The 24,894-nt window shown below is 36.2% G+C and overlaps 2 protein-coding genes, 1 non-coding gene and 1 pseudogene across 4 annotated transcripts; 1 reads left to right on the top strand and 3 right to left on the bottom strand.

Annotated features, from left to right (window-relative positions):
* Positions 1 to 9,371: 9,371 nt before the first annotated feature.
* Positions 9,372 to 10,994, bottom strand: LOC148874817 (transcription factor MYB1-like). The gene is made up of 3 exons (XM_088964878.1): positions 10,546 to 10,994; positions 10,319 to 10,448; positions 9,372 to 10,235 (listed from the first exon to the last, which is right to left on the bottom strand). The coding sequence occupies exons 1-3, from the start codon at positions 10,676 to 10,678 to the stop codon at positions 9,548 to 9,550; spliced, it is 951 nt and encodes a 316-aa protein (XP_088821004.1). The 5' UTR covers positions 10,679 to 10,994; the 3' UTR covers positions 9,372 to 9,547.
* A 5,313-nt stretch (positions 10,995 to 16,307) lies between these two features.
* LOC148874816 (disease resistance protein RPP13-like) lies at positions 16,308 to 18,398 on the bottom strand. Its single transcript, XM_088962812.1, has one exon. The coding sequence runs from the start codon at positions 18,396 to 18,398 to the stop codon at positions 16,308 to 16,310; it is 2,091 nt and encodes a 696-aa protein (XP_088818938.1).
* A 1,707-nt stretch (positions 18,399 to 20,105) lies between these two features.
* LOC148874815 (pantoate--beta-alanine ligase-like) lies at positions 20,106 to 21,583 on the top strand (annotated as a pseudogene). Its single transcript, XR_016099571.1, has 3 exons — positions 20,106 to 20,977; positions 21,109 to 21,240; positions 21,448 to 21,583. The product of XR_016099571.1 is annotated as a pantoate--beta-alanine ligase-like (transcript).
* A 1,681-nt stretch (positions 21,584 to 23,264) lies between these two features.
* On the bottom strand, positions 23,265 to 23,336 carry TRNAP-UGG (transfer RNA proline (anticodon UGG)). Its single transcript has one exon. It is a non-coding gene; the product is annotated as a tRNA-Pro (tRNA).
* Between the last annotated feature and the right edge of the window lie 1,558 nt (positions 23,337 to 24,894).

The following is a 24,894-nucleotide window of genomic DNA, read 5'->3' as shown; positions in this document are numbered from 1 at the left end:
TATAAAATAAAAGGTAAAAAATTATAAGGTATATTTTAGATTATTTGAAGAACTTAGGGTACATTTAAGTCAATTTATGAAAACTCAGCCTATGTTTAAGTCTTTTACCCAAATGGTTGCAATCTTTTACATTCAAAGTCTTGAATGAAGGGTATGTTTAAGTATTTTACTGAAAAGGTGAATCCAGTCTTGTCACCGGCCCATCACAACTAAAAATGGCTTTGAAAAAGTGCAAAACTATCATTGCTAAACTAAACCAACTTTGCATTTTTATCAACCAGACATGTTTGTATTTGAACCAAGCATTTTTGTATTTGTACTCTTCTCAGATGGAGCCTAGGGTTAAAAAAAAGAAGCATGAACCACACTTTAGAGCACACAAGACGTCATTAACAGCTTCAATAAAAGAATCAACCGTTTATAAATTAGCCAAGAGGTGGCTCAGTTGGTATATGGTATTAGCTGGTTTGCTCGAGCATAGATGCAGATTCAATTCCTGTAACTACCCATTTTGAGGAGGGGGTTATTAGTGGTGTCTATTACCAAATACCAAAAAAACACCCCTCTATAAATCATTGGAAACATAGTCACTTACGTCCAAACACTTGCTATGCAAAAGGGATGGAGAAAGTATTGGTCTTGATTAAGACCATAATAATTTGTGGGCAAGCAATACTCCACTGTCTTGCCCCAAGAAAAGGGTAAATCGTAGATTATTATCTTGTAATTTGGGGTAGTGGCTTACCCCCAAATCTTTCATTTGCAACAAAGACCATGTAAACTTTCAGATTCTGACAAAGACCCCTTCCATCAGTTAACTTTGAAAAAGATTCTTATACGATTATTTCAATTTGTCTAAATTTCAAAACTACCATTTTCTCCAACGATTTTTAGCTGTTTTTATTTCAATTTACTAGTTTAATTGATATTAATTGCACGTTGTGTTTGTTGCAATTCTGCATTTTCATAGAAATCTTTTATTTTTTTGTTGCAATTTCCATTTTATAGAAATTTCTCAAGTGGGTATTTTAATAAATTAACTTTTCCTGACACTAAAATTAACGGAGAGGGAGTATTGTTGAAATCCGAAAGTTTGGAGGGTAATTATCACTAAGGGTGTCAATTGGACTGGATTTGGTCCAATCCGATCCAGTCCAATGTGAGTCCATTACAAATAGAGTCCAATCCAACCAATGAATATTTTGGACCATTTTGGACTGGTTCAATTCAATGTCTGGACCATCTAATCTATTCAAATTTATTTTAATTTAGATAGGTTTCAACCCAAACCCGGTCCATTGACACCTATATTCTTATCTTATATCAATGGACCAGATATTAATTCAACCAAATCCGATATAAATTTATTACGGATGGATCCATCCCGGGTCCAATCCAATCTAATAAATATTTTGGATCGAATTGATCCAATCCAATATATCTTGTTGGTCTGTCCAGTCCATCCAAATTGATTTTGGACTGGAGGGGATCCAGTCCAAAACCGGTCCATTGACACCCTTAATTGTCACTACCCCTAAAGTACAGGATAGTAATGGGTTAGTGCTAAGAAATTCTGTGCAACACAACATCAATGCCATAGAAGGAAAATGGTGAGATGTGTTCCATTAACGATTACTTCATTAATACAAGATCGGTTTGAGGGAACTGGGTCACGTCCACCACCCAACCCTTCCCCATTTGAGGCGGAAATGCTGTTAGAACAAGGAGCAGACAGTTTGAGCAGCTGTGCAATGCGTGCAAAGATTGTGCACCTCTCAAATGATGCCAAAGCATTGAACCCAGCCCTAGTTAATACCAAACACCTTGACTGAAGAATTAGAAGGTGAGATCTGGTATTCAAGACAGTCCATCCGATATGCATGTATCAATTGGACTAGCCCAGGACAGGCCCATTGGATAGGAAGTCCATTTAATAAGTGGGCTTGTATAAATGAACGTGGCTGGGCTGATGAATCCAATAGACTAAAATCGGCTTAAAATGGGCTGGACTTATAGTCCAGTAGACAGGGCGGTTCATTTGCAACTCAACAGTTTTCTTTCTTTCTAGTTAGAGTTGGCAATTTTTCCCATTCTCGCTGGATATTCGTCTCTCTGACCCGATTGAATTGGGGATAGAGACTTCTCAGGTGGGGATGATGATGGGAACGGGGATGGAGAATGAAGTCCTCATATAAGTGTTAAAGCAATTTAAATTAATGATTTTTTTTTTCTTTCTTTTAAGTATTTTTTTTCCAAGATTTGAATCCTCCATAGGGAACCAGTCTCCGATGGAGATCGGGATGGAGGTTGATTTTTTGCCTCATTTGGGGATCAAGAATAGGGATGAGGAGTTACTCAGAAATCAGGGATTGGAGTGTGGTTCCCACCCATTGCCATTCCTACTTCTAGCAAATATTAGTTGTGGGTCTCCAACCCTATATTTAAGCTTAATGCTCAGTTTGGAAAGAGTACAAATACAAATATGTAGAGTGCAAAACCTTGTATTTTGTACTATTTTGTATGTATTTATATCATACATTTTTGTATTTATACTCTTTCCAAACTGAGCCTAAGTAAATGTCCTGTGAGTGGGCAAAGCTTAGTTTACTTTGTTGATGTACAACTTTACTTTAGGCTTTCATCTTCCACACCATTGGAGATTTTTCAGCTTATGTTCAATTTGTAGGGGTAGATTCGAGCCGAGCTGAGCCGAATATTTTTATTTGATGTTTAAAAAATTAAGAATCGTAATAGTTAATAATTATATATATATATATATTCGAGCCGGCTCGCGAGCCTCACAAGTTGATCTCTTGTAGGCTCGAGCTTGGCTCGTTTCATAATCGAGCCAATGAATTGGGCTTAAGCTCGGCTCGAAGTTCGGTTGAAACCGAGCCGAGCTGAGCTTTTCATGAGCTGAGCTCAAACAGATTGTGAAAAGCTCGGCTCATTGCCACCCTTATCAATATGGAAAGAGTACAAATACAAAAATGTGTAGTATAAATACAATAAAAATAATATAAAATACAAGGGTCTCCTACCAAACCGAGCCAATAAGCCTTAAAGTCTTACCCTATGGAAGAGAATGAGATGAGATACCTGCATAATTTCTTTTGTCACCATTTTTTGTTTTTATCAATTTTTAGAATGTTTATTACATAATTATGACATTACTTGTTGACCATTTGACTTGAAATAAAAAATTGGTCAACTTTAAATTTTCTTTTCTATTTTCATAATTTATTTATAAAAATAATTATTGTCTTATCTTTAATATGATAAATTTATAATATTTGAAATATGTTATTTTTTCTATAAGTTTCTTATTTTTTATTTATATATATCTTAGTAGTTATTATTTAATTATGACATCATTAGTTTACCCATTTTATCCAAGTAGTTGTAGGGGTGCAAAATGGATAGGATCTTGATTTGATTTGAATTCTAATAAGATAGAATTGAAAAACTCAATTTTGTAATTTGATATTTTATATTATTTATGTTGTTTTATAAAAAGACATGTATATATAATAAAAATGGTTGAAACTATTAGAATCGGCAGCATATGGTTAGTTTGGTCTTTTTTCATCTAATTAGAGTTGAGTTGTCTATTTAGTCTCCTTTTTAAGTTGTGTGTCCTATTCTTAATGAGAGACATAATTGTCTTTGTATTCCAAATGCATAAACTATAAATAAGTTGTGAGCCAATTGAGAGAGTATGTTCTTTCTCTCTATCGGACTCTCTATTTGTCTCCTCTCTTCTTTCTCTTCTCCTTCTCTTTTTGTTTCTTATTTCAAACCTAAAACTGAACTAGTGCTAATAGAACCAATAACATGGTATCAGAGCTCTAGAAATCAGTCTAGAATTCAGTTTTGTCGTTTTCCCATTTTTTCTTTCTCAATCATCATATCAAGTCTAAGTTCTCGAGATATCTCATCAACTAGTTGGAAGATCAATGAAAGGTAAAAAGGGTTGGTCGTTTTTCCTTCTAGGAGGTAATCATGCCTCTAGTAGTTGTATTGGTATTTGTTTCAGTGGTGTACTAGAAAGCCTCTACTCAATGAAGAGGGTTAGTTTGTGGACAAGTGTGAATAGGTCTTCATAGTTGGTTGATAGCATGTTGTTTTCTCCCCCTTTCAAATTGGATTTCAATTGTTTAGCAATGTTTATTGGTAGGTATGTGTAAGGATTGTTTCTCCTTCTCATTCCTGTTTAAATGTGTGTGACAACAATAGGGTTTGAGTGTTTCATCAATAGTTAATTATTTATGGTGTGGTGTGCGTGTAGTGAGTGCTCAACAATAAAGGGTGTTCTTGGAAATTGAGGTACCTTTTTTTAACAATGGCTTATTTGGCATCTAAGCTTTCACATTGGATTATTGATTATGGATCTTTAATCATATGACTAAAACTCCAGGTGTGTTTTCTTCTCTCTTCCATTCCTCAACATCTCAAATAGTTATCCTAGCTAATGGTTTTACTCCTCCTATTTGTGGTGTTGGTCATGTTGAACTTATATCTTTATCTTTATCCTCTGTTTTAAATTACCAAAATTCCCATTTAACCTTATATCGACTAGTAGATTAACTAAGTCCCTTAATTGTTTCATCACCTTTTACCCCTCTTCTTGCGTGTTTTAGGATCTCAAGACAGGGATGAAAATTGGTGGAGGGCATAAAGCTGATAGACTATATTACCTTCATGGTGGTGTTCAAAAGTAGCACTTTAATCTTTCCTTACTCCTCTCCAATGGCACTATAGGTTCGGCCATCTATCTTTCAAGGCTCTTAAGTTACTTGTTCCGTCGTTGAATCATCTTTCTTCTCTGAATTGAGAGTCATGTCAGTTTAGAAAATATCACAGAGTTTACTTTAATCCTAGGGTTGATAGTCGGGTTTTAAGTCCTTTTTCTTTAGTTCATTTAGATGTTTGGGGTCCAAGTAAAATTGTAACGTATAATTATTACAAGCATTTTGTTATTTTTATTGATAACTATTCAAGGATGACATGACTTTATTTTCTAAAAGAAAGAAGTAAATTGTTCTCTATTTCTCAAAAAACTCATGCTGAGATTTGAACTCAATTTGGTGTTCATATTAAAATTCTCCGTTCTAAAAATGCGAAGGAAGATTATTCGACACCACAACAAAATGGCATAACTGAATAGAAGAACCAACATTTACTTGAAACTTCTTGGTCCATTATTAGGGCTTGGAAATTAATCACCTTTCTTAATCTTATTTCCTACTTTATCTCTTTTTCCCCTTACTCTTAATGTTTTTGGTTGTATATGTTTTGTTCATAATTTAGGGCTTAGGTTGGACAAGTTAGATGCACATGTTACTAAATGCATCTTTCTTGGCTATTCTAAACCCCAAAAAGGGTATAAGTGTTACAATCCCAACTCTCATCATTTCTTTGTGTGTTCAGATGTCACTTTCTTTGAATTTATTCTCTTATTTACTAGTCTTGATGTTCCTCTCTTTCCTCCAATGCTCCCTCTACTTGTTCTAGTTGAGGGCCCCATTCCTACAATTCTCATTTTGTCCAAGCCTTCATCTTCTCTAGTGCAGGTTACTATTGAAAGGCCACCAATCACACAAGTGTATAACACAAGCGGGCACCGGCTCCTCCAATCCATTCCTCGTTGATAGACCCAACAGTTGTGCATCTTCCTTCTGACCTTGATCTTCCCATTGCATTGTAGAAAGACAAACATAGTTGTACTTCTCATCTTATTTCAATTATGTTTTTGTTGCTCACATTTTTGCTTCCCATCAACAATTTATCTCTTTTATCCTATACTTCCACCCCTATGAATGTCTAGAATGCTAATAACTCCCTAGGGTGGCGCCAAGCAATGGAAGAGGAACAATCTGCATTGACAAACAATCACACATGGGAGCTTACCACTCTTCCTCCTATTAATCATGTTGTTGGATGTAAGTGGGTTTTTACTATGAAATATCTTCTAGATGGCAATATGGAAAGGTTGAAGGCTCGATTAGTGGCAAAAGGTTACTCTAAGTTGTATGGAGTTGATTACACAAAACTTTTTCTCTAGTGGCCAAGATTGGTTTTATCCGAGTGTTGATCTCTTTAGCAATAATGTATGATTGGCCTCTTTTTCAGCTTAACATTAAAAATGCTTTCTTACATGGTGATCTTCTTAAGGAAGTATATATGGAGTAAACACCAGGGTTTGTTGCTCAGGGGGAGGATGGTAAGGTTTGCAGACCAAGGAAGGCAATCTATGGGCTGAAAGTCTCCACGTGCATGGTTTGGCAGCTTCAGTGAAGTATTAAAAGACTTTGGTATGAAACAATGATAGGGTTTGGTATAGATTGCTTTACTTTTACCTATTAATAATTTGTTAAATCTTATAAACTTAGGGTAATCAAAGCATATCGAATCAGATTCAAATATTTGACATCCTTAGCAGATTCAAATTTGAGTTGATCTTTGATCTTTGTGAGATCCATCAAATCATCAGATTGGATATAGATTAACATTATTGGAATTACTCCTATGCAAATCCAATCTGATTCATTTGCATCCATAGCAAGTTGGGCGGGTTAAGCCTAATTTAAGCCCAACCTAGGCCTAACCCTAAGAATTGGGTCTAAGGCTCAAGCCCAAGCCTAATTTGTCCAATTCAGGCCTAACTGCACTAGAATTTGATGCACTTGGGTTAGGCTCATGTTGAGAGCCAGGCTCATTTTGCTAAATCAGCCCAATAATTTGGCATACATGTATGTATTTATGTATGTATATATGCAAATGTCTCTACATGTATATAGTTGTACTGGACTCAAGCTACCTAAGAGCAAGGTTCAAGTTCAATCCAAAAAATAGAGAAGGCCAAATCTTTTGGGCCCAACTAATATAAATCCAAGCCTAGCTTGTCTTAAATTGCAATCTATGTCAGCCCAGGCTTAAGTTGGCATGGGTTCACCTCAATAGACCCCTATGGCTCGTTTGACCACTACTTAGATAGAAAATAGTTTTCCTTATGAACTAATTTATCTTTCTATTCTATTTCCATCGATCATTAATAAAAATAAATTTATTTATCACATTTATTTTTTACATGATAAATACATACTTTTATTTAAAATTGTTATACTTTTAGTAATTCTATTCTTTTATCATTTTAAAAATTTTTATTTTACACATTTGACTTGAAAGGTTGAACCACGAACCCACCACTTGAATGAGAAAATGGTTTTTTGATAGTTTTTAAATTTTGTATTTCATTTTTACCATTAATAAATAATTTTTCTTATTTATCATACATCTTATTTAAAATTTTCACTTCTTTGCATATTTTATAATTTTTTATTTTATTTGTTTTATTTTTTATTTTTAACCATGACACCATGGTTGACCCATTTAATTCGATTATTTAACTACTTACCTGCCATAAAAAAAGAAGGATGGTTTTGCTTTCATGACGATTTTAAATACATAGATTTTGTATAGAGAACAAGTTAACATCTTAAATATAGGACTAAATTAGAGGGAATTGAATGAAGTGAAAAGTAGTAGTTCAAATTATATTTTTTTTCCTCACACTCAAAGAGTGATCAAATTCAAAAGTAGGGGTGTTTTAGTGAAGGAAAAGGCTATGAAGTTTACTTCTTGCTTAGAATGAACTACTAAAAGTAGTTCAAATTACATTTTTACCTTCATAATAAAGAGTGACCAATTTAAATAAAACGTATTGATGAAATCGGATTTATGAAGTTGACCCCATATAGTTGGGATAAGGCATGGATGATGATATGATGATGATGATGATGATGATGATGATGATGACGATGAATTAAGAATGACCAAATTCAAAACTATGGACACTTTAGTTAAAAAAATCCATAATCTGGACCTATTTCCCAATTGGGTTTGACTATGATTCTAGATAGACATGATATTGGAACATCATAAAATGTGGTAACCAACCAATTAGGTTTTTATCAAAAAATGGGAGGGGAGGCCTTTCTAGTGTCATGTCTTTCGAGTATCATAGATTTTTCCTCCTTTCCACTTTTAAAAGTAGTACGGTGAAAGTTAGTATTTTAGATATTTAAAAAATAAATTAAAAATAAATAAGTCCACTTCTCTTGATTTTCATTAGAGAGCCATTTGGTTAAAGGTTTGTCTAATATCAGACCTTGTCCACTTGTCACAAATTTAGTGGACTTAGAAAAATCTCTTATGAAGTGCAATTGCATTGGATTGGAACTGCTTTTTAATAGCCTTTTTATCTTAATCAATAGAGACAATTTAAAAAGGGATAATGTTTCAGTAAAATTTCTCAAAAAAATGCTATAATTATACTAACTGATTATATTGAGATTTGGTTCATTTAATCATTATTTCCTGTCATTTAATCATCATTTAATCATTTTTGATTGGGTGAATTTTAATGAAAGGATGAGGTGACGTCTATCCATATGCATGACTTTTATAGTTCAACAATGACTATTACAATATCAATTGTCTCAATTATGGTGCTTTCTCAAAATACACATTTGTCCCCAAGAAATTCAATGACCCTATTTGTAATTTTATAAGTAGTATAGATAAATGGTAAATTACAAAGATCCCCTATACTATGGGGTCAGTGACAAATACCCCCCTAAAATTTCATTTGTGACAATACCCCCTTCTTAAGTGTTCCATCAGTTAATTTTAAAAAAGATTCTCATTCAGCTATTTAATTTTTTATAAATCCCCAAACTATCTTTTTTGTATTTATTTGAATGATTTATGATTTGATTAGTTTTCTAAATTTAACATTGAAGCCCTTGATCTTGATTGTTCTAATAGATCGATCCTTGTAGATTTGTAGATGAATTAATTTAATACTCAAATGAAATGATAGAGATTTCTTTATGATAGATATCAATTTATGGATTCATTTGGTTTTTCTTGATTTATTGAAGAAAGGAGTGGATATTTTTATTTTATTTTTTATATTTTAAGTTGAAGAGAGCCATTGATGTGAGTGAAATGAATCATAAATTAAAAAAAAAAACTTTTTTTCTATGCCAGTGAAACAGTCGTTGTCAATTAGGATTTAAGAGAAAATAGCCAGAAAAAAGAAAATAAAAAGAAGGTTTAGATGGATATCTTGATAAGTTAATGCATCTTGTCACCTAACTTAAAAGGATCCACCCAAAACAACTTTGAATTTTGATGAATTTTCATTGGTTAGTGTGCACAACTTAATAAAGATAGTGAGACTGGAGAGAGAAAGAGAGATGGGTTTGACTTCGATCAGAAGCAAGACAAACAGTACAACCACTACACTAAGATAGTGGAGAGAGAGAGAGAGAGAGAGAGAGAGGAGCTTGTTCTATTCTTCACAGTGGAGAAACTGATTACTAGAAGTAGAAGTTTATTATTTATTTAACATGTAGACAGGAAAGTCCGGTTACCAACCACCATCCAGTCTTAACTACTAGTCCCAGCACAAACAGGTCTATGCATACAATTAATGGAGGTTTTGCAAATGAAAGCAACTGCATGTGTCTCCATTATCGTTCTACCAATCCTCTTCGGAATCGAGAATTAATGATGCCAACGATTGGATGTCTGAAACGATAGCCGGTTGAACGCCATCGCTTCTGGTCCAATTCTCCAGCTCCAGCATTTCCTTGGGATTGCAATGACGTTGATCGGAAGATGGTGAAGGAAAGACATCGTTGTCACCACCATTGCTGCCTTCTCCCACCATTCCATAATCGAAACCACAGAGCTGAGAGAAGTCACAACCCAGAAGATCAGATAGGCGAAGCTCCTCCTCGTTGAGATCCGCCATAAAATCCGGTGATGAATTTTCTTCAGCAGAAACAAACGATGACAGCCCATTGTAGAATTCTGGCTTTACTACTTCTAGTGTTCTGTGGGTCATATGGTGATCATCACCACCAACCGTGGGAACTACTGTGGTGGCAAAGTCTACACTGTTAATGTGCTTAATTTGGTCTTCTTGTGCCCTGAGATAAACTTTGGTGCACCTTACTGCCTTAGTCCGGACTATAGATGATTCCTTTTCAGTCGCTGGGGGTGACCCAATGAGCTTCTTCTTCATCTGTTTAGACTGGTTTGAGTTATTGGGAGTCAAAGTGGAATTGGATCCTGCTTTCACCTTCTTTCCTAAACTGGTATTCCAGTAGTTCTTGATTTCATTGTCTGTTCGACCAGGAAGCCTTGCAGCTATCAGGGACCATCTGCAGATATGCACCGAATGAATCAACAAAAAGGAGCTTTTCGCTTCTGGGTATACGAAGAAACAGAAGAACAAGAAGAGCACCTGTTCCCCAAGAGCCTGTGAAGCCTGATGATGAGGTCCTCTTCATCTGGGGTTATGTTCCCCCGTTTGATATCTGGTCTGAGATAGTTCAGCCAACGAAGTCTGCAACTCTTTCCGCATCTTTTCAGACCTGATCAAACTAAAGCAGTACAATTAAAAGTGAACAAATTAAATGAAAACAAGAAAACCCACATCTAGGTTCATCCTGGAATGGCTCTGGAGCTGACCTGCTTTCTTGGGGAGGCTTCTCCATTTTCCCTCTCCATGAACTTTGATGTAATTCGTCAGGATTTTGTCTTCCAGAGCAGTCCAAGCTCCTCTGTTCAAGCCCTCCTTGGAACAGCAAGCGCTTTTCACCATCTGGACTGCTAGGACTTGAGAACTACTGATCTCCAGCTCTTTCAGTACAGCTGAGTATGCTTCTGGGAAGGTCTGAAGAGCTAGAAACAGACGTATGAGGTTCCTTCCTATCAGTTAGTTGAGTGAGTGAAGTAGTGAACATTTATAGTTGGTCTCTTGAATTTCTTTATTACAGTATAGTTGTCTACACTCCAAAACTAAACTAATAATTTACTTCCGACTTCAAACTTCAAAGCCTCTGGTCTGTACCACCTCCAGAGATAGATTTTCCTCTAAATTCCTAGTAAGCACGCCATTATCAACTAGGTTTCTGGAGGCAAAGTACAGATCTAAACAAAATAATATATACCATTGGATGGAGGGTAGCGGGCCTTTAACGGCAAGGATGCCGATTGTTTTTTTGCAACCTCATGCAAATTTTGCCAATTACTGGTTGACTCGGTGTCTTAACCCCTTACCTATCTATATATCTTTACTTAAAACAAAAATGTTAGCTCATTCAACAAACTGGTAACCCATTTGTTTATTATTTATTACACTTATTTTTGTTAATATTAACATTAACATGAGAGATATATCTAATTTTATTTTTTATAGTTTTTCTTTACATGTTTCACATTTTTATTTGATGTTATCGGTTAGACCCATTTAGTTTTTCTTTACATGTTTCACATTTTTATTTGATGTTATCGGTTAGACCCATTTTGACCTAAATGGTGGAACCATTTATCAGCTGCAGCGAAAAGGGTTCCAATTCTGGCCTTTTCCTGTTTTTTTAATTATTGACCTCAAGCCGTGGTGTTATAAAGCATGTGCAAGAACAATCCTCTAGGATCCATCAACACATTTGAAAATAAAACAAGTGAAAGAAGAAGATGAAGTACACTAATAGCCCCCCTCCCATGGATCTGGCATTGATCCACGGCTAAGATTCATTTCACCTGTACGATGGGACTAAGAACTCTGAGGTGGGCTGAACAGTTATTCTCAGAAAAAAAGAAGGGTTTTGAGTGTATTGTGACGTTGGGTGATTGCATTAAAAAATGATGGCCATTACTGGTTAGTGATTATTATATCTAAAGAAGTAAACAATAATTTTATAATCAGATATCTAACGTTCCTGTTTATGTCAAGCTACCTTTCTAGCACGTTCTTAGAAAGTCTGGTGTAGCTTGCAACCACTCCACCTTCCTCTCTAATGGGAAAAAGTTGATTGACTGATCAACGAGAGAGGTGTTCATGTTTGTTGCATTTAAAGCAGTAAGGTGGTACGATAGATTAAATTAATATTGTGAGCTTTCAAGTTTTAGGCTATATTGACCGGTCAATGGGGTCATTAAGTGTTTAGGAATGCTTATTTTAAGGCTTATTTCTTATTAATAAGGTTTTTAAAACCAATCCGGAGACTGAACCAGTCAGGGGTCCGGTTCTCCGGATGAACGGGCTGACCGTTTGAATCAAACGGCCCATTCTAACAAAAAAAATAAAAAAAATGTCAAAACTGTTGAACTGTTCGAATGATTCAACCGCTCAAGTCAGTGGTTTGCTGACCAAATCAACTGTTTTTTGTAAAAAATTCGGTTTTGGGCAAAAATGGAACCAGTCACGTGACTGGTTCCCAGTTTTTTCGGTCCGACCGTCTGGTTTTGAAAATCATGCTTATAAGATATCAAGAGCACCCAGAAGGCTAGAAAAGCCTGACACGGTGTTTGGTAAAAAAGATAAAAATAAATGCTTTTTTGCCCAAAACAACCTAAATGGACATATATAGCTAGTTTGGCCAATGGAATCCAGATTTACTCTCTACATGAAACCCATAGCACATTACAGCCACACATGGAAAACATCTCCCCTTGAAACATACAAGAAAAAATGGCATGGATCGTTTGATTTCAATCCACGCCACATGAAAAGAGCATTTTTTTAAGATGTGGCTCAGTTAAATCCTCACTATAGCATGGATTGAACTGGGCCATATTGTGTATGGTTAAATTTCATGGACCGATCTATGACATAGTAGATACAATCATTTCTGTATAGTTTTGCAATAAATTTCTAAGATACTTTATTTAAAGTTTTGTCTATTTCACACCGTCCCAGCCATATAATATAGAATACCTTGACTTGAGAGGGTGTGGTGTAATTTATGTGGTATCATCAAAATCATACCACAATAGGGTCCAACGAATTGGAAGGATTCACATTTTATTAAGCCACATTATCTAACAACCCCTAGGTCCAATGAGTTAAGGCCTCGTTTGGTTTGTGGTTATAGGAATCTGGAATCGAAATTGGAATAATGGATTATTCAGGTTCCAACTGTTTGGTTGGGTGGAACTGGAACTCCATTCCTATTTCTACTGGATTGGTATTCCCCATTCGAGGGAATGGTCATTTCCTGCTCTTTTCTTGAAAATGAAATTCCCTTCCTGATGATTCCAATTCCCATTTGAGGGAATAGACCATTCTAATTTCGATTTCAAAGTATTTCAAATTCGATTCCAATTCCAATTCTCACTACAAACATAACGGATCCTAAAACGATCCACGTTTTTTTAAGCCACGTTACAGAATAACCCCTTAATGTTTCAAAAACCGAGTATAACACCAACTATTGATTGAATGGTATGGTGCATTCATGTCAGTCAGTTGTTGAAAATATTGCAGTATGTGTTGACATGTCTGCTTAAACAAGCAAAAGCGGGTCTAAAATGGCATACACTAATCTCTGCCCATCACTAAGTCTGAATATTTGTGTTTAGGCCATGTATGTTTGGGAGTGCTTAAAAATAAGTGTTTATTTGGACCATTAAGCACTTATTGATATTTGAGAAATAAGCCCAAAATAAGTGTTTATTTTAAAAATAAGGGCTTATTTTTTAAGCCCAGATTTCTAGCTTTTTTAATTATTCAAAAATTTTCTTCCAAAATTATCCTTAGTTGAATTTTATAAATACAATTTATAAAATTATCCCTAGTTGAATTTTATAAAAGTACTTTTATGGCAACACTTTTACAAAAACATTTTTAAGAAAGTACTTTTATTAAAGCATTTTTACAAAAGCACTTTTATGAAAGCACTTTTATAAAAGTACTTTTATAAAAGTTCTTTCATAAAAGTGTTTTTGTAAAATTATGTTCATAAAAGTAGTTTTATAAAAGTGCTTTGTAAAAATGCTTTCCATAAAAATACTTTATGAAGGACAAAATAGTCACAATTGCTTATTTAAATGCTTATTAGAGAAAAAGACTACCAAATGCCCAATATAAAATAAGTCTTTATTTTAAAAAATAAACACTTGAAAAAGTTGGGTGCCAAATGCAAATAAGTGCTTATTAGAATAAACACTTGTTTTTAAGCACTTATTTTTAACTTTAGCAGTCCCAAACATGGCCTTAGTTATTTAGCAGAATTTGGCTATTTTGATGTAGGCTCATGGTTGTATTGCTTATTCTAAGTGCATATGTGGCCCATTTTAAGCCCACTATTTGCAAATGATTTGGGTTGAAACGTGTACTGCACCTTAATCCAATCAACCTTGTAATTTGGGCTCTTCTTTCGATATTAAATCAAAATGAAATCCAAGATTTGCCATTGAGATCAAGCTATTTATAGGCTATACGTGCCATTTATTTGGATCTCTTAGTATGATTAACTCAAGTAATACATCAAGCCTAGTAACATGTATGGTTTATTAATGGAGCCAAATTAGATTTGCAATTGGGCTTGATGTAGGTACTAGGTATCTTGGTCTATTGTTATTAGGCTGTGTTTGGTTATAGTGCAATTTTATTTGTATTAGTACAAATGCATGAGAGTGCAAATGAAAAAAATGTAAATTCTTATTTAATTTTATTTTGGGTTTTACTTTATTCTGCTTCATGTCTTAATTTACTTAATTTTTAATGCAATCAAATAAAATAAGCTAAAATTTGAAACAAAAATAGGTTAGAATTTACACTCAAATCATTTGCACTGCCACAGTTTCACATCAGTGCTAATTTATTTGCATTGCAACAAAACACAGCCTTAAGTTTGCATTTTATTTGGGCTCAGGTCTAACCAAAGAAAAGAATCTTAAACAAATGAAGCGTTGACCATTCCGGACCCATTGACGGATCTGTGAGAGAGAGAGAGAGAGTAGTTTGTGCTCTTAATTCCAATTGACAGAGCAAATTATTAGAATATGACTATATGAGATAGGAGAGGGAAATAGATTAGACTACCTAAGCACAATAACAGGCATCTTTAGCATGAGGCTAGGCTTGAGTAGGTAGGAAAATCACATGTGACTACGAGAGACATGAAATATAGCTTAATGGGCCCTAAATCTTACTTAGGGCCTAGTCTAGCTCAAGGTCACCCCTAATTTAGAGAAAAAATGTGGTTTGTTGGTCCATGAAATATCTCCAGATGGATCCAAAATCCTTGGAGAAATCTTATAATTGGAAACCCCTATTTTTTACCATGAAAATACCCACATAACAAAAATTAATCTTATAATTAATCAACTTTGTTCTCTGTTTTTTTTGTGGGTATCAGATTATGAACTCTTTGTCTGGGGCTTATGGGCTCTAAATTTCACAACTTGAGTTGAAGGAGCCCACATAGATGTCCACCTTAGCCTTGTCACAAGCCCAAGCTGAGCCTGAACCTAACTATATTAGCAGTTCAGGAGCTTAAGCCAATCTAGGCTCAAAACTTCAAGGAGATTGTCCCCAATTCAAGTTACATCCCAAGCACAGTAGTACATTGTTTGAATGGGATAATGCTAAAAATAAGTTCAATGTGATGGGTCAACTTAATATCATTCCTTGGTTTTCCCATCCATTTGCCAGAACTAATCCCCTAAACAAGAACTAGAGCAGTGAAATAATTATGATTTGCAACAGTTAGAATAAGAAAAAAGAATGGGATATTAGCATCTATGAGTGGTCTTCACCAGAACATGCTATGACAAATTAAATCAGTACTAGTTTTCTTTCTTATGTAGTGATTGATTTGAGCACCACAATCTAATTTCCCCTTCCCCTATTTAAGTGCTATAGAAAGATGTTTCTTAATGCCCTGATAATAGGCACAGAACCAGAAGGCAGGATACAGTATAGAAGATTCTCTCAATGTAGACAAGCATAAAGACAAAATATGAAATGAAATAATTGATGACAACAGAATCAGATCTCCTGAAGCTTCAAAATCTTATGGGAACTCATAAGCTATATTGAAGAGAGAGGATGGTCTAAAACACATCAAATATGAGCACAACCGAAAAGAAATAACCGAACAGAAGCATCAAACCACAAACACAAACAAATTATCAAATAGGATGAAATTACTCAAATCTGCTTACCTAGAAACTAGAGCTTCACTAGAACTACATGGATATGTGTCTGAATTTTGCACCAGTCATCTCCCTTGTGTTGTTCTTGGAAGCATCAAAATAGCTCTAATTTGTAGTGCATTCAGGTAAAGAAATACTTCTTATTTCTACTCTTACAGGGCCATTTAAACTTAGGAAATATGAAACTCAAGACTTGATCTGCTTCTGCAACCGGCCTTCTAAGTCTTCCAGTTACCAACCTGTACCACCAGTCTGGTTTGGATGTTTCTTTACTGATTGATGTGCTATTACCAAATTGTCACTCCCTGATCCATATATAGTTGTCTTACCCTTGTCGTAATCTTGCTAGATATGATAGTAATGAAGTTTCGCCTTACATCTAGAGTTTGTAGGTTACGAATTTCAGGCATTGTTAATGGAAGCTCCTTTATTTGGTTAGACCTTATATCAAGTGTTTTCAGGTTGCAAAGTTTGGAGATTGTCAATGGAAGCTCCTTAATTTGGTTACACCTTGCATCTAGGACTTGTAAGCTCTGCAGGTCAAATATGGTGGGTGGAAGCACTTCAATGGAATTATATCCAATATCCAGAATTTGTAGGTTTTGGAGCTTGCCGATCACCGGTGAGACATCTTTTAGGCATGTCTGCTTCAACCCCAAGTACCTTAGATGGATGAGTTGCCCTATTGCATGCGGCACCTCTGAAAGCTGTACACACTCAAGATCCAAGACTCTGATCAATTGAAGATCTCCAATGCAATCCAGCTTACTAATTTCAAGAATATCTGTATACTTTTCAAAAAGCAATACAGTCCGGAGGCCTGAAATTGAGAATATTGGAGGAATAATGGCAGAATGAATACCAACTCGGCGAGCTTCGGTTGGGCACTCACAATCAAGGCCTGTGTAAAAGTCAAGAAAATTGGCTTTCTTGGCATTTAACACGGCAACCTCTAGCAGAAATTGAGGCACACGGCATGATTTAATACTCCCATCTGATCTCAGATTTACAGATTGAATCAAGCTCCTGTGATGCAGCTGCTCTAAGTATTCCTCTGCAACCTCCTGCTGTGTCCTTCCATCTCTTGGATGAATAAACCCCTCAGCTATCCACAGCCTCAGCAACTTCTGTGTGGGGATCTCATAGTTGGCTGGAAAGATACTGCAATACAAAAAGCACCATTTCAAGTGATTGGGTAACTGGTAATAACTCAAAGCTAGTGTCTGTAAACATCGTTCTGGGAATCGACTGAAATTATGATTTTCACTTTGAAGCACTTTCAGTAGATCAATTTGTGACTTTTCTTCCCTTGACAAGCGCTCTCCTATTTCAACCAATGCAAGAGGCAGGCCTTCATATCTTGCCACAATGTTTATCCCCAACTGCTCCATCTTTGCCACATCCAAATTAGTTTTTCTGGTCATGAATATCTTCTTATAAAGCAATTCCCAGCTTTCCTCCTTGTCTAATAAGCGCAAGTCATGAGGATTGCTATTTGGATCAATATATAAAGCCGTGGCCTTATTACGAGTAGTGATCAATATTCTGCTTCCCTTCATCCCACATGGCAGAGCTCCTTTCAGTTCATCCCATACTTGATTGTCCCATACATCATCTAGGACTATCAAGTACCTTTTCTCCTGCAAGAACTCGGAGAGATTTGCCTCCAAATCTTTCTGACTCATCATCTCATATGTTTCTCTCATGGGTTCTGAAATTTGCCATGCCATGTTCACTAAGAGCTCTCTCCCTTTATATTTTTGAGAGACATATACCCAAGCACAGCATTCAAAATGACTCTTGACATCATCATGACAGTAGATTCTCTTAGCAAGAGTAGTCTTACCTGAACCGCCCATGCCAACTATGGAGACCACAGAAAGTTGTTTATCTGGATGGATCAATCGTGCAAGCAGTCTCTTCACATCCTCATCCAAACCAACAACAGCTTGCTCTTCATAAAGAATGGCAGACCTTATTCTATCTCTCAATGCTTCGCTGATGAGCTCTGCTTCAGAGCTTGTATCTCCAAAAACACAAGCTGGTCTTTGCTTCAAGATCTCCTGAATCTCAACTGTGAACAGTTCCATCTTCTTGCAGAACTCCTTGTGGCCATTACTAGGATTATTGTACTCCTCAATGAGGAAGGTGTCAATAACATCCTCTACACGGTGAGAAACATCCATCACATTCCTCAACCAATTTTCCATACCCTCATCTCTCTGTTTTGCCTCCACATCTTTCAGAAACACTTGAAGTTGTTTCAATTCTCCTTCAATTGTCTCTATTTGCTCATGTACAACATGAGGAATACCTGCTTCTTTGGCAAGCATGTCAGAAAGTCTGCATAGAAGAAAGGAAACATTAAGTTCAGCCATCTCCCCTCCTTTCTCAAAGATGGTGAATCAGATAGATGAGAGCCTTCTCCAAATATGTAAACACTTCAAACATGGCTACCATTTCTCTGCCTCAACACCCATATGGTTGACTTTCTTGCATGGTGCAGAACATCTCATAGCTCTTTTGTTTACTGAGTCAATCATAGGTCTTTTGTTTACTGAGCCATAGGTCTTTGTTTATTGAGTCAACTCTCCCTCTCTCTCGGTTGGTTGAAAAACCAAAATCAGAATAGTAATTTTTATTTCAAGTTGTCACTGCTCAACAATCAAGTTCTTTTCTCTCAAGTGACTAATCATCCTATGAGCTCTTTAGGGAAGTTGACTCCTTCCATAAGCCGTGTGCTTGAGCATTCCTTATTCACCAAGGAACCAATGTTTGCTATTCCTTGAGCAAATACTCTGAGGATGAAAGGAACAAGTCTTGTATTTGATGGAGGGCCAGCTCACCACCCAGCGACAGGGCCAGCTCACCAACCAGCGACAGCTCACAGTAGGGAGGATCATGCACCATCTAGCGAAAATCATGCAAAGGATAACAAGATAACTCCATGCATTGGATAACACTGGGAGATCGGATGGTGGATATCAAGGCAGCATGAGAAAGACTTTGAAGGTGTCTAGAAGTCCAGATGTTTTAGTTGCTTTAGTCTTTTACAATTTTTACTCTCCTACTTATTCTACAAGTTTACCAGATGTATTATAAATACTGCTGTTCTGAGTTAATAGAGACACACAAGAATTTTCTTTAGCAATTCTCTCTACTAAGGCTCTATGCCTAGCCCTTTACGTGAGGCTTCAAGTCCGAAACCGATTCGATCGTCCGGGTGCTTGCATAGTCAGCCCGGTCGAATGCGTCACGCTGCATCAGTATTTGACTAGAAATGGTTTCAGATTACAAAGTTAATGGCAGTTTCTTGACTCAAACCAAAAATAAAAATAAAAAATAGTGTATGGACCCCATTATTCTACATAAAGTTAAAGTGGGTTATCATTTACCAATAAAACCTAATCTAATCTCTCAAATCAAGTAAAAAACCTAACCCGAATCTGTGATATGGAAAGTGAGTCCCAACTCCCAACCAAGTATAAAATATGATAAAGAAAAGCCCTCATGCAAGAAGTTCCTCCAAACACAGGGTAGCAGTCTGGCCTCCAATTCAGAAAAGGTGACACACGGTGGGGCCCAGGTTAAGAAACTACCTCAGATCTTTTAGCAACCAACTAAATTCAATGTAGTTTCTTGACTCAAACCAAAAATCCAGAAAAAACTTTCAAATAAAGTGGGTTGTTAATTCTCTACACTATCATGTAAATAGTGGGTGACTTGTTACATGGTGGACATTAACTAAAAATGATAGCATTTTAGAAATCACCATAATTCGTAGTTTACAATTATTTTCTTTTTTTTTTCTTATTTAGACGGGCAATTTCCAATTGGTTAATGGTTAAACCACCTCACTCCTACCCAAAGAGTTGAATAATTAGGTGAGATAATCTTCTCATAGATATTAGCCAACTGTTCTTTGATTGATTTGGATCTACCTATACCGTTATTTGTTTGACCCGATCCGTTTGCAGCCCCAAAGTTCCAACAGCCACCCATGACCCAACTGTGAACTGTGATTCTGTGAAAGCATTTACGCCCACCCGCCTCCATGCCCCCGTCTCAGTTTTCAATCCATCTACGTTCCAATACCTTCTTACCCTATTTGTCCTGTTTCTTGGTGATCAACACGAACCCAAGCAAACCAAACTCAAAACTAAATCCTACACAAAAAGAAACCCAAAGAGGAAGAAGAAAGAGAAGGAAGATGCATCTGCAGATTCCCGAACTGCAGTAGTTCAATGGCAAAGAGAGACCCTGAGATCATCACAGACAAGGATGCTATGAGGAAGTGGTCAAGGTCCATGAGAGCCCAAGGCAAGTCCATTGGTTAGTCCCTACAATGGGTTACCTCCACCAAGGCCACATTTCACTCGTCAAGGAAGCTCAGAAACACAGCGACCTAAATGTGGTCTCAATCTATGTCAACCCTGGTCAGTTCGCTCTATCTGAAGATTTGGCAACATACCCATCTGATTTCCAAGGCGATATCGAGAAGCTCAGGTCGCTGTCTGGTGGGGTTGATGTTGTGTTTCACCCTCAAAACCTATATGACTATGGAACCAATGGAGATGAATCAGGAAAAAATGGCAGTAGCAATAGTTGCAGAAGTAGAGATGACAAAGAAACGAGAGGAGAGGGATCAGCAGTGTCGTGCATTGAGGAGAGACAATCTGGGCATGAGACATGGGTTAGAGTTGAGAGGTTGGAGAAGGGAATGTGTGGAAAGAGGAGGCCAATTTTCTTCAGGGGTGTTGCCACTGTTGTGACCAAATTGTTCAATATTGTGGAACCTGATATAGCTATCTTTGGGAAGAAGGATTATCAGCAGTAGCGAATCATCCGTAGAATGGTAATATTGCAAAATTTGCAGCTGGTTTTATTGCTTCATCAGAAAAATTAAATTAGCAATGGTCCAACACATGTTATTTGGGGTACTTCAAAAATTACATCTGTTTACTGTAATGCTTACATGTTTGAAGCTTCTCAATTGTTTTTACAATATCCTTGCTTCATGGAGTAACTCATCTCTTAGACAAGAAGCTTAATCCCATAAAATGTTTCCCAATTGTCTATGTCATGCAGTCTTTATCCATCAACAAGTCATTATCAAGAGCTAAATTTGCTGTACAAACTGGTCAAGTTTCATGCAAAGAATTGATAAATTCAGTCGTGCAAGAAATATCTGAATCTGGTGGTAAAATTGATTATGCTGAGGTATGGTTTCCACACATGCCTGTATTTTCTCATGAAGTTAGTACATAGTTGTACAATAAGAATCAAGTTCTTTTTTGTTTCAGTTTGCTAGAATTTTTTTTTTTGAGAATTAAGAAAGATACATGACCAACTAATATGGAAAACATATAGAAATTATTAGTAATCAGCAGAGTATTTTATTTTTTTCATGTAATCCTCTGTTTGCAGATTGAGGACCAGGAGAGTCTGGAAGCAGTTGAAGAGATTAAGAAGCCTATTGTATTTTGCATTGCTGCCTGGTTTGGTAAGGTTAGCCTGATCGACAATATAGAGATCAGTGTATAATATAAAGGTCATCTTCCTTTCAAGTTACAGCACAAGCTATCAGGTTAGGATATATGCTTAAAGTTCTGTATGGAACCACAACTTGATTCACAAAACTTTGGATCCTCAATCTCTGCTTAGAACCTTACAAAATTTTAGTAAATAGGTATTTATTCTTCCTTTCTTTTGAAACACTTCAAACCAAATGTGGAAATAAATTTTAACTCTTATGTTCCTTTCCCCATGTTTACTGAATAAAATGCCATCTACAATCACGTTATTGTCATCGTTCTTTGATTATTAAACTTTCTTAAGAATCTCCCTTTTCAGTTTATGTTTGCTAAGTGTTTTCTAGAGAAGAATAAGTTTCTTGATAATCACTTTGGGTTAACCCTCAAAGCGACAGATACAATGAGATGACTAATCAATCCAAAACATCATCTCAGAAAGTTCAGTGCATCCTTCTGGTGTTTGAGATTAAATTTACATTCTTGCTTATAGCAGAAAACTTCTGATTCAAACAGTTATCTTTATGCGTAAAAATTACCACTGGTTTGAACATTGCGACTTGACTTGTTTACTTCATCAGTAAGCGGTTCATACTCCCAGGTGCTTGCTGGTCTTTTACTATCATTCCTTCAGCTTGATCACATTCTGTCAGTCTCCAAGAATCATTGCCCTTATAAGATATAATTCTGCTCCTAGTTTAAGTTCTTCCTGCAGTCCCCACTCCCCACACTTGTATTGTTATGGAGTTATTGATTACTGATGAGGCAGCTGCAGCCATGAAGTGTCTCCCTCTTGATCAATGCAAACACATGAAGTAGCTAATTTAGATTGTCATAATTAGTGATCTACAGTCAACTGGGGGATCAACGATAGGAGCATTTCTGATAAATAAAATTTTATACCTATTCACTTTTACTTGGTTGAAAGATCAAGAGAATTTACCCATTATTGCCCACCAATTAATGGAATCCAATTTTCTGGTCAATTATTCAAAAAACCAAATGGTTGGATTGTTCCATTTTCTCTTATGTCTCTTTTATTTTTCTATGTTACTGTTTACAAGACAATGTGTTCATTTTTGTTCTTGGTTAAATAACAGAAAAAAATATATCATAATTTTTATTTCTGATGTGGCATTTTTCTATGTTTTGCACATTTGGCAGAGCTCCATCTTTTGGTGTTTCAAGAAATTCAAAGTGACTGTTCTCTCTAATGATTTCTGAGGAATTGAGCACTCCAAAGTGACTGGCATGCATTTGGTTTTTCCTGCAGTTTTGTTTTCCGGAGAATGTTTGCCCTCTCTCTAGATCTGCTGGTTACCTATGAGCAGGATTCTTTTTATTTTTTTTTTTTTTCTGCAGAATTTTTTATTTGCTGATTACCATTTAGTGCAATGTTATATAATAGCCACAATTCCAAACACCATCCGAGTATATCAAGGGCTTTGCAATTTAATTTAATTGTAATTGGCCTTTGGTGGACATGAGTCGTCCCAAAAATGTTGGACAGATGCAGGTTATAAGAGAAAAACCATGAGCTCATGAGCTGGTTAATACCAATTTTGAACAATAGTGTATACAATAATGAGATCAACTGATCATTTTTATTTTGATGTATATAAACAATTCTTAACATTTCCATCGACTCATTAACTGTTTGTTATTCTTTTTTATTTTTAGTCATAGAGAAAAATCCAAAACAGATGAAGGCGGGGGGCATTCCGAGAATCGAACTCGGGACCTCTCGCACCCAAAGCGAGAATCATACCACTAGACCAAATGCCCAACTGCTTTCCTTGTGCTTGTTATCGTTATCTATTTCTAGTTGTTACAGTCGCTTTGGATCTCGATTGCGCATCATCTACACGTTATCCCATTATTATGGATAGAACTGTAGAGGATTTGAGGTAGATGCAAATCTATCACCCACTTCTCTCCCATCCCCATGGCACTATTACAGTGCTATGTCTTTTATCCCTCTCGTGTTAGGGTCCATTGGGTTCGTGGGAATTGGGGTTCAGAATCAGAATTAGAGTCTTAATGGCATTCCCCCATAGGGGTGCAACTTGGGTGGGCCCAACCCAAGCCCAAACGGCTCAGTTCAAATTTTACATGACTTGGGCTTCGACTTTTGGTCTTCAGATTGGACTCGAGCCCAAGAAGTCAGGATTTTATTTTTCGGGCCAGGCCCAAACCTACCCCTTAGGTAGCTCAAGTCCAACCCGAGCCTGGCCAAACCATACATATTTATATATATGTAAATTTTGCATATATATTTACATGTATACATAGTATACATATTTACGTATATGTATGTACATGTATAATTTTAGAGCGGGTTCATTGACCAACCTGAGCCCGACCCAGGCCCAAACCCAACCTGAGTGCATCATATTACAGTGCGGGTTGGACTCGAGATGGAAAAATCAGGCTTGAGAATCTCATAAACCCGGCCCAACCCGCCCAATTTGCACCATATTCCCCATTTGAAGGAATGGTCATCCAGCCTCCCCCTTGGCAATGAGAATCTCATTCTATTCGGCAAAAACATAAAAAAAAAAAAAAAAAGCGAGTTAAAATCCCTCCAAACCCTATTCTCTTTACCTAACATCAACTTTCTTTGGGAGACATGCATATTATGGGATGGATTCCAATTCACTTCTGAACCAAACAAGTAGAGAAATAAGATATTAATTATGATTCTGATTCCAATCACGAGCCAAATGAACCCTCAAATTCTTACTTGCTTATATAGTTCTATGTGAGTATGTTGTCACAATATTCCTACAAGGGACTAACCTAAGCCTACAGATCTTGGGCCATTGGTTCCAAAGTGGGCATTGACTATAATGTACTTTAGAAATGGGCATATCTAACCCATCTCAATATTTTATTCGGAAAAAGAGTGAAACCAAGATAGGCCTAAGCTAGTGGACAAGAAGCATGCCACCAAGAGAGATTTGTCGAAGCCCAAAACCGAGTGCCAAGAGTAGGGAAGGTAATTTCCCCTAGGCGGGTTTTTTTGTTCAAAAAACTGATTTTGGGGTGGGGACGAGTTTTGGGATTTTATAACCTATACACGTGTGAATAGGGTATGATATTAGGCTAAACCTAACTTTTTCTTACCCATATATTGAAATTTATTAAAATAGCCTAGTGCATATAATTAAATTGTTGTTGTAAAGCATATTAATTTATGTATTATGTGTTGAACTTAATAAAGTTTTGAATCTTCTAAGAAGAATAATTAATAGTTTATGTGTTTTCTACATGTTTCAATCAAATAATCGGAGATTTGGTGTATCTTTATGTTATTTTTCTTGTTTATTGCTTATATCTAAAA

Source organism: Nelumbo lutea, chromosome 1, assembly GCF_056320005.1.
Source record: "Nelumbo lutea isolate HS-2025 chromosome 1, American lotus-T2T, whole genome shotgun sequence".
Lineage (NCBI taxonomy): Eukaryota > Viridiplantae > Streptophyta > Magnoliopsida > Proteales > Nelumbonaceae > Nelumbo > Nelumbo lutea.
This window is presented reverse-complemented; position numbering and strand designations above follow the sequence as displayed.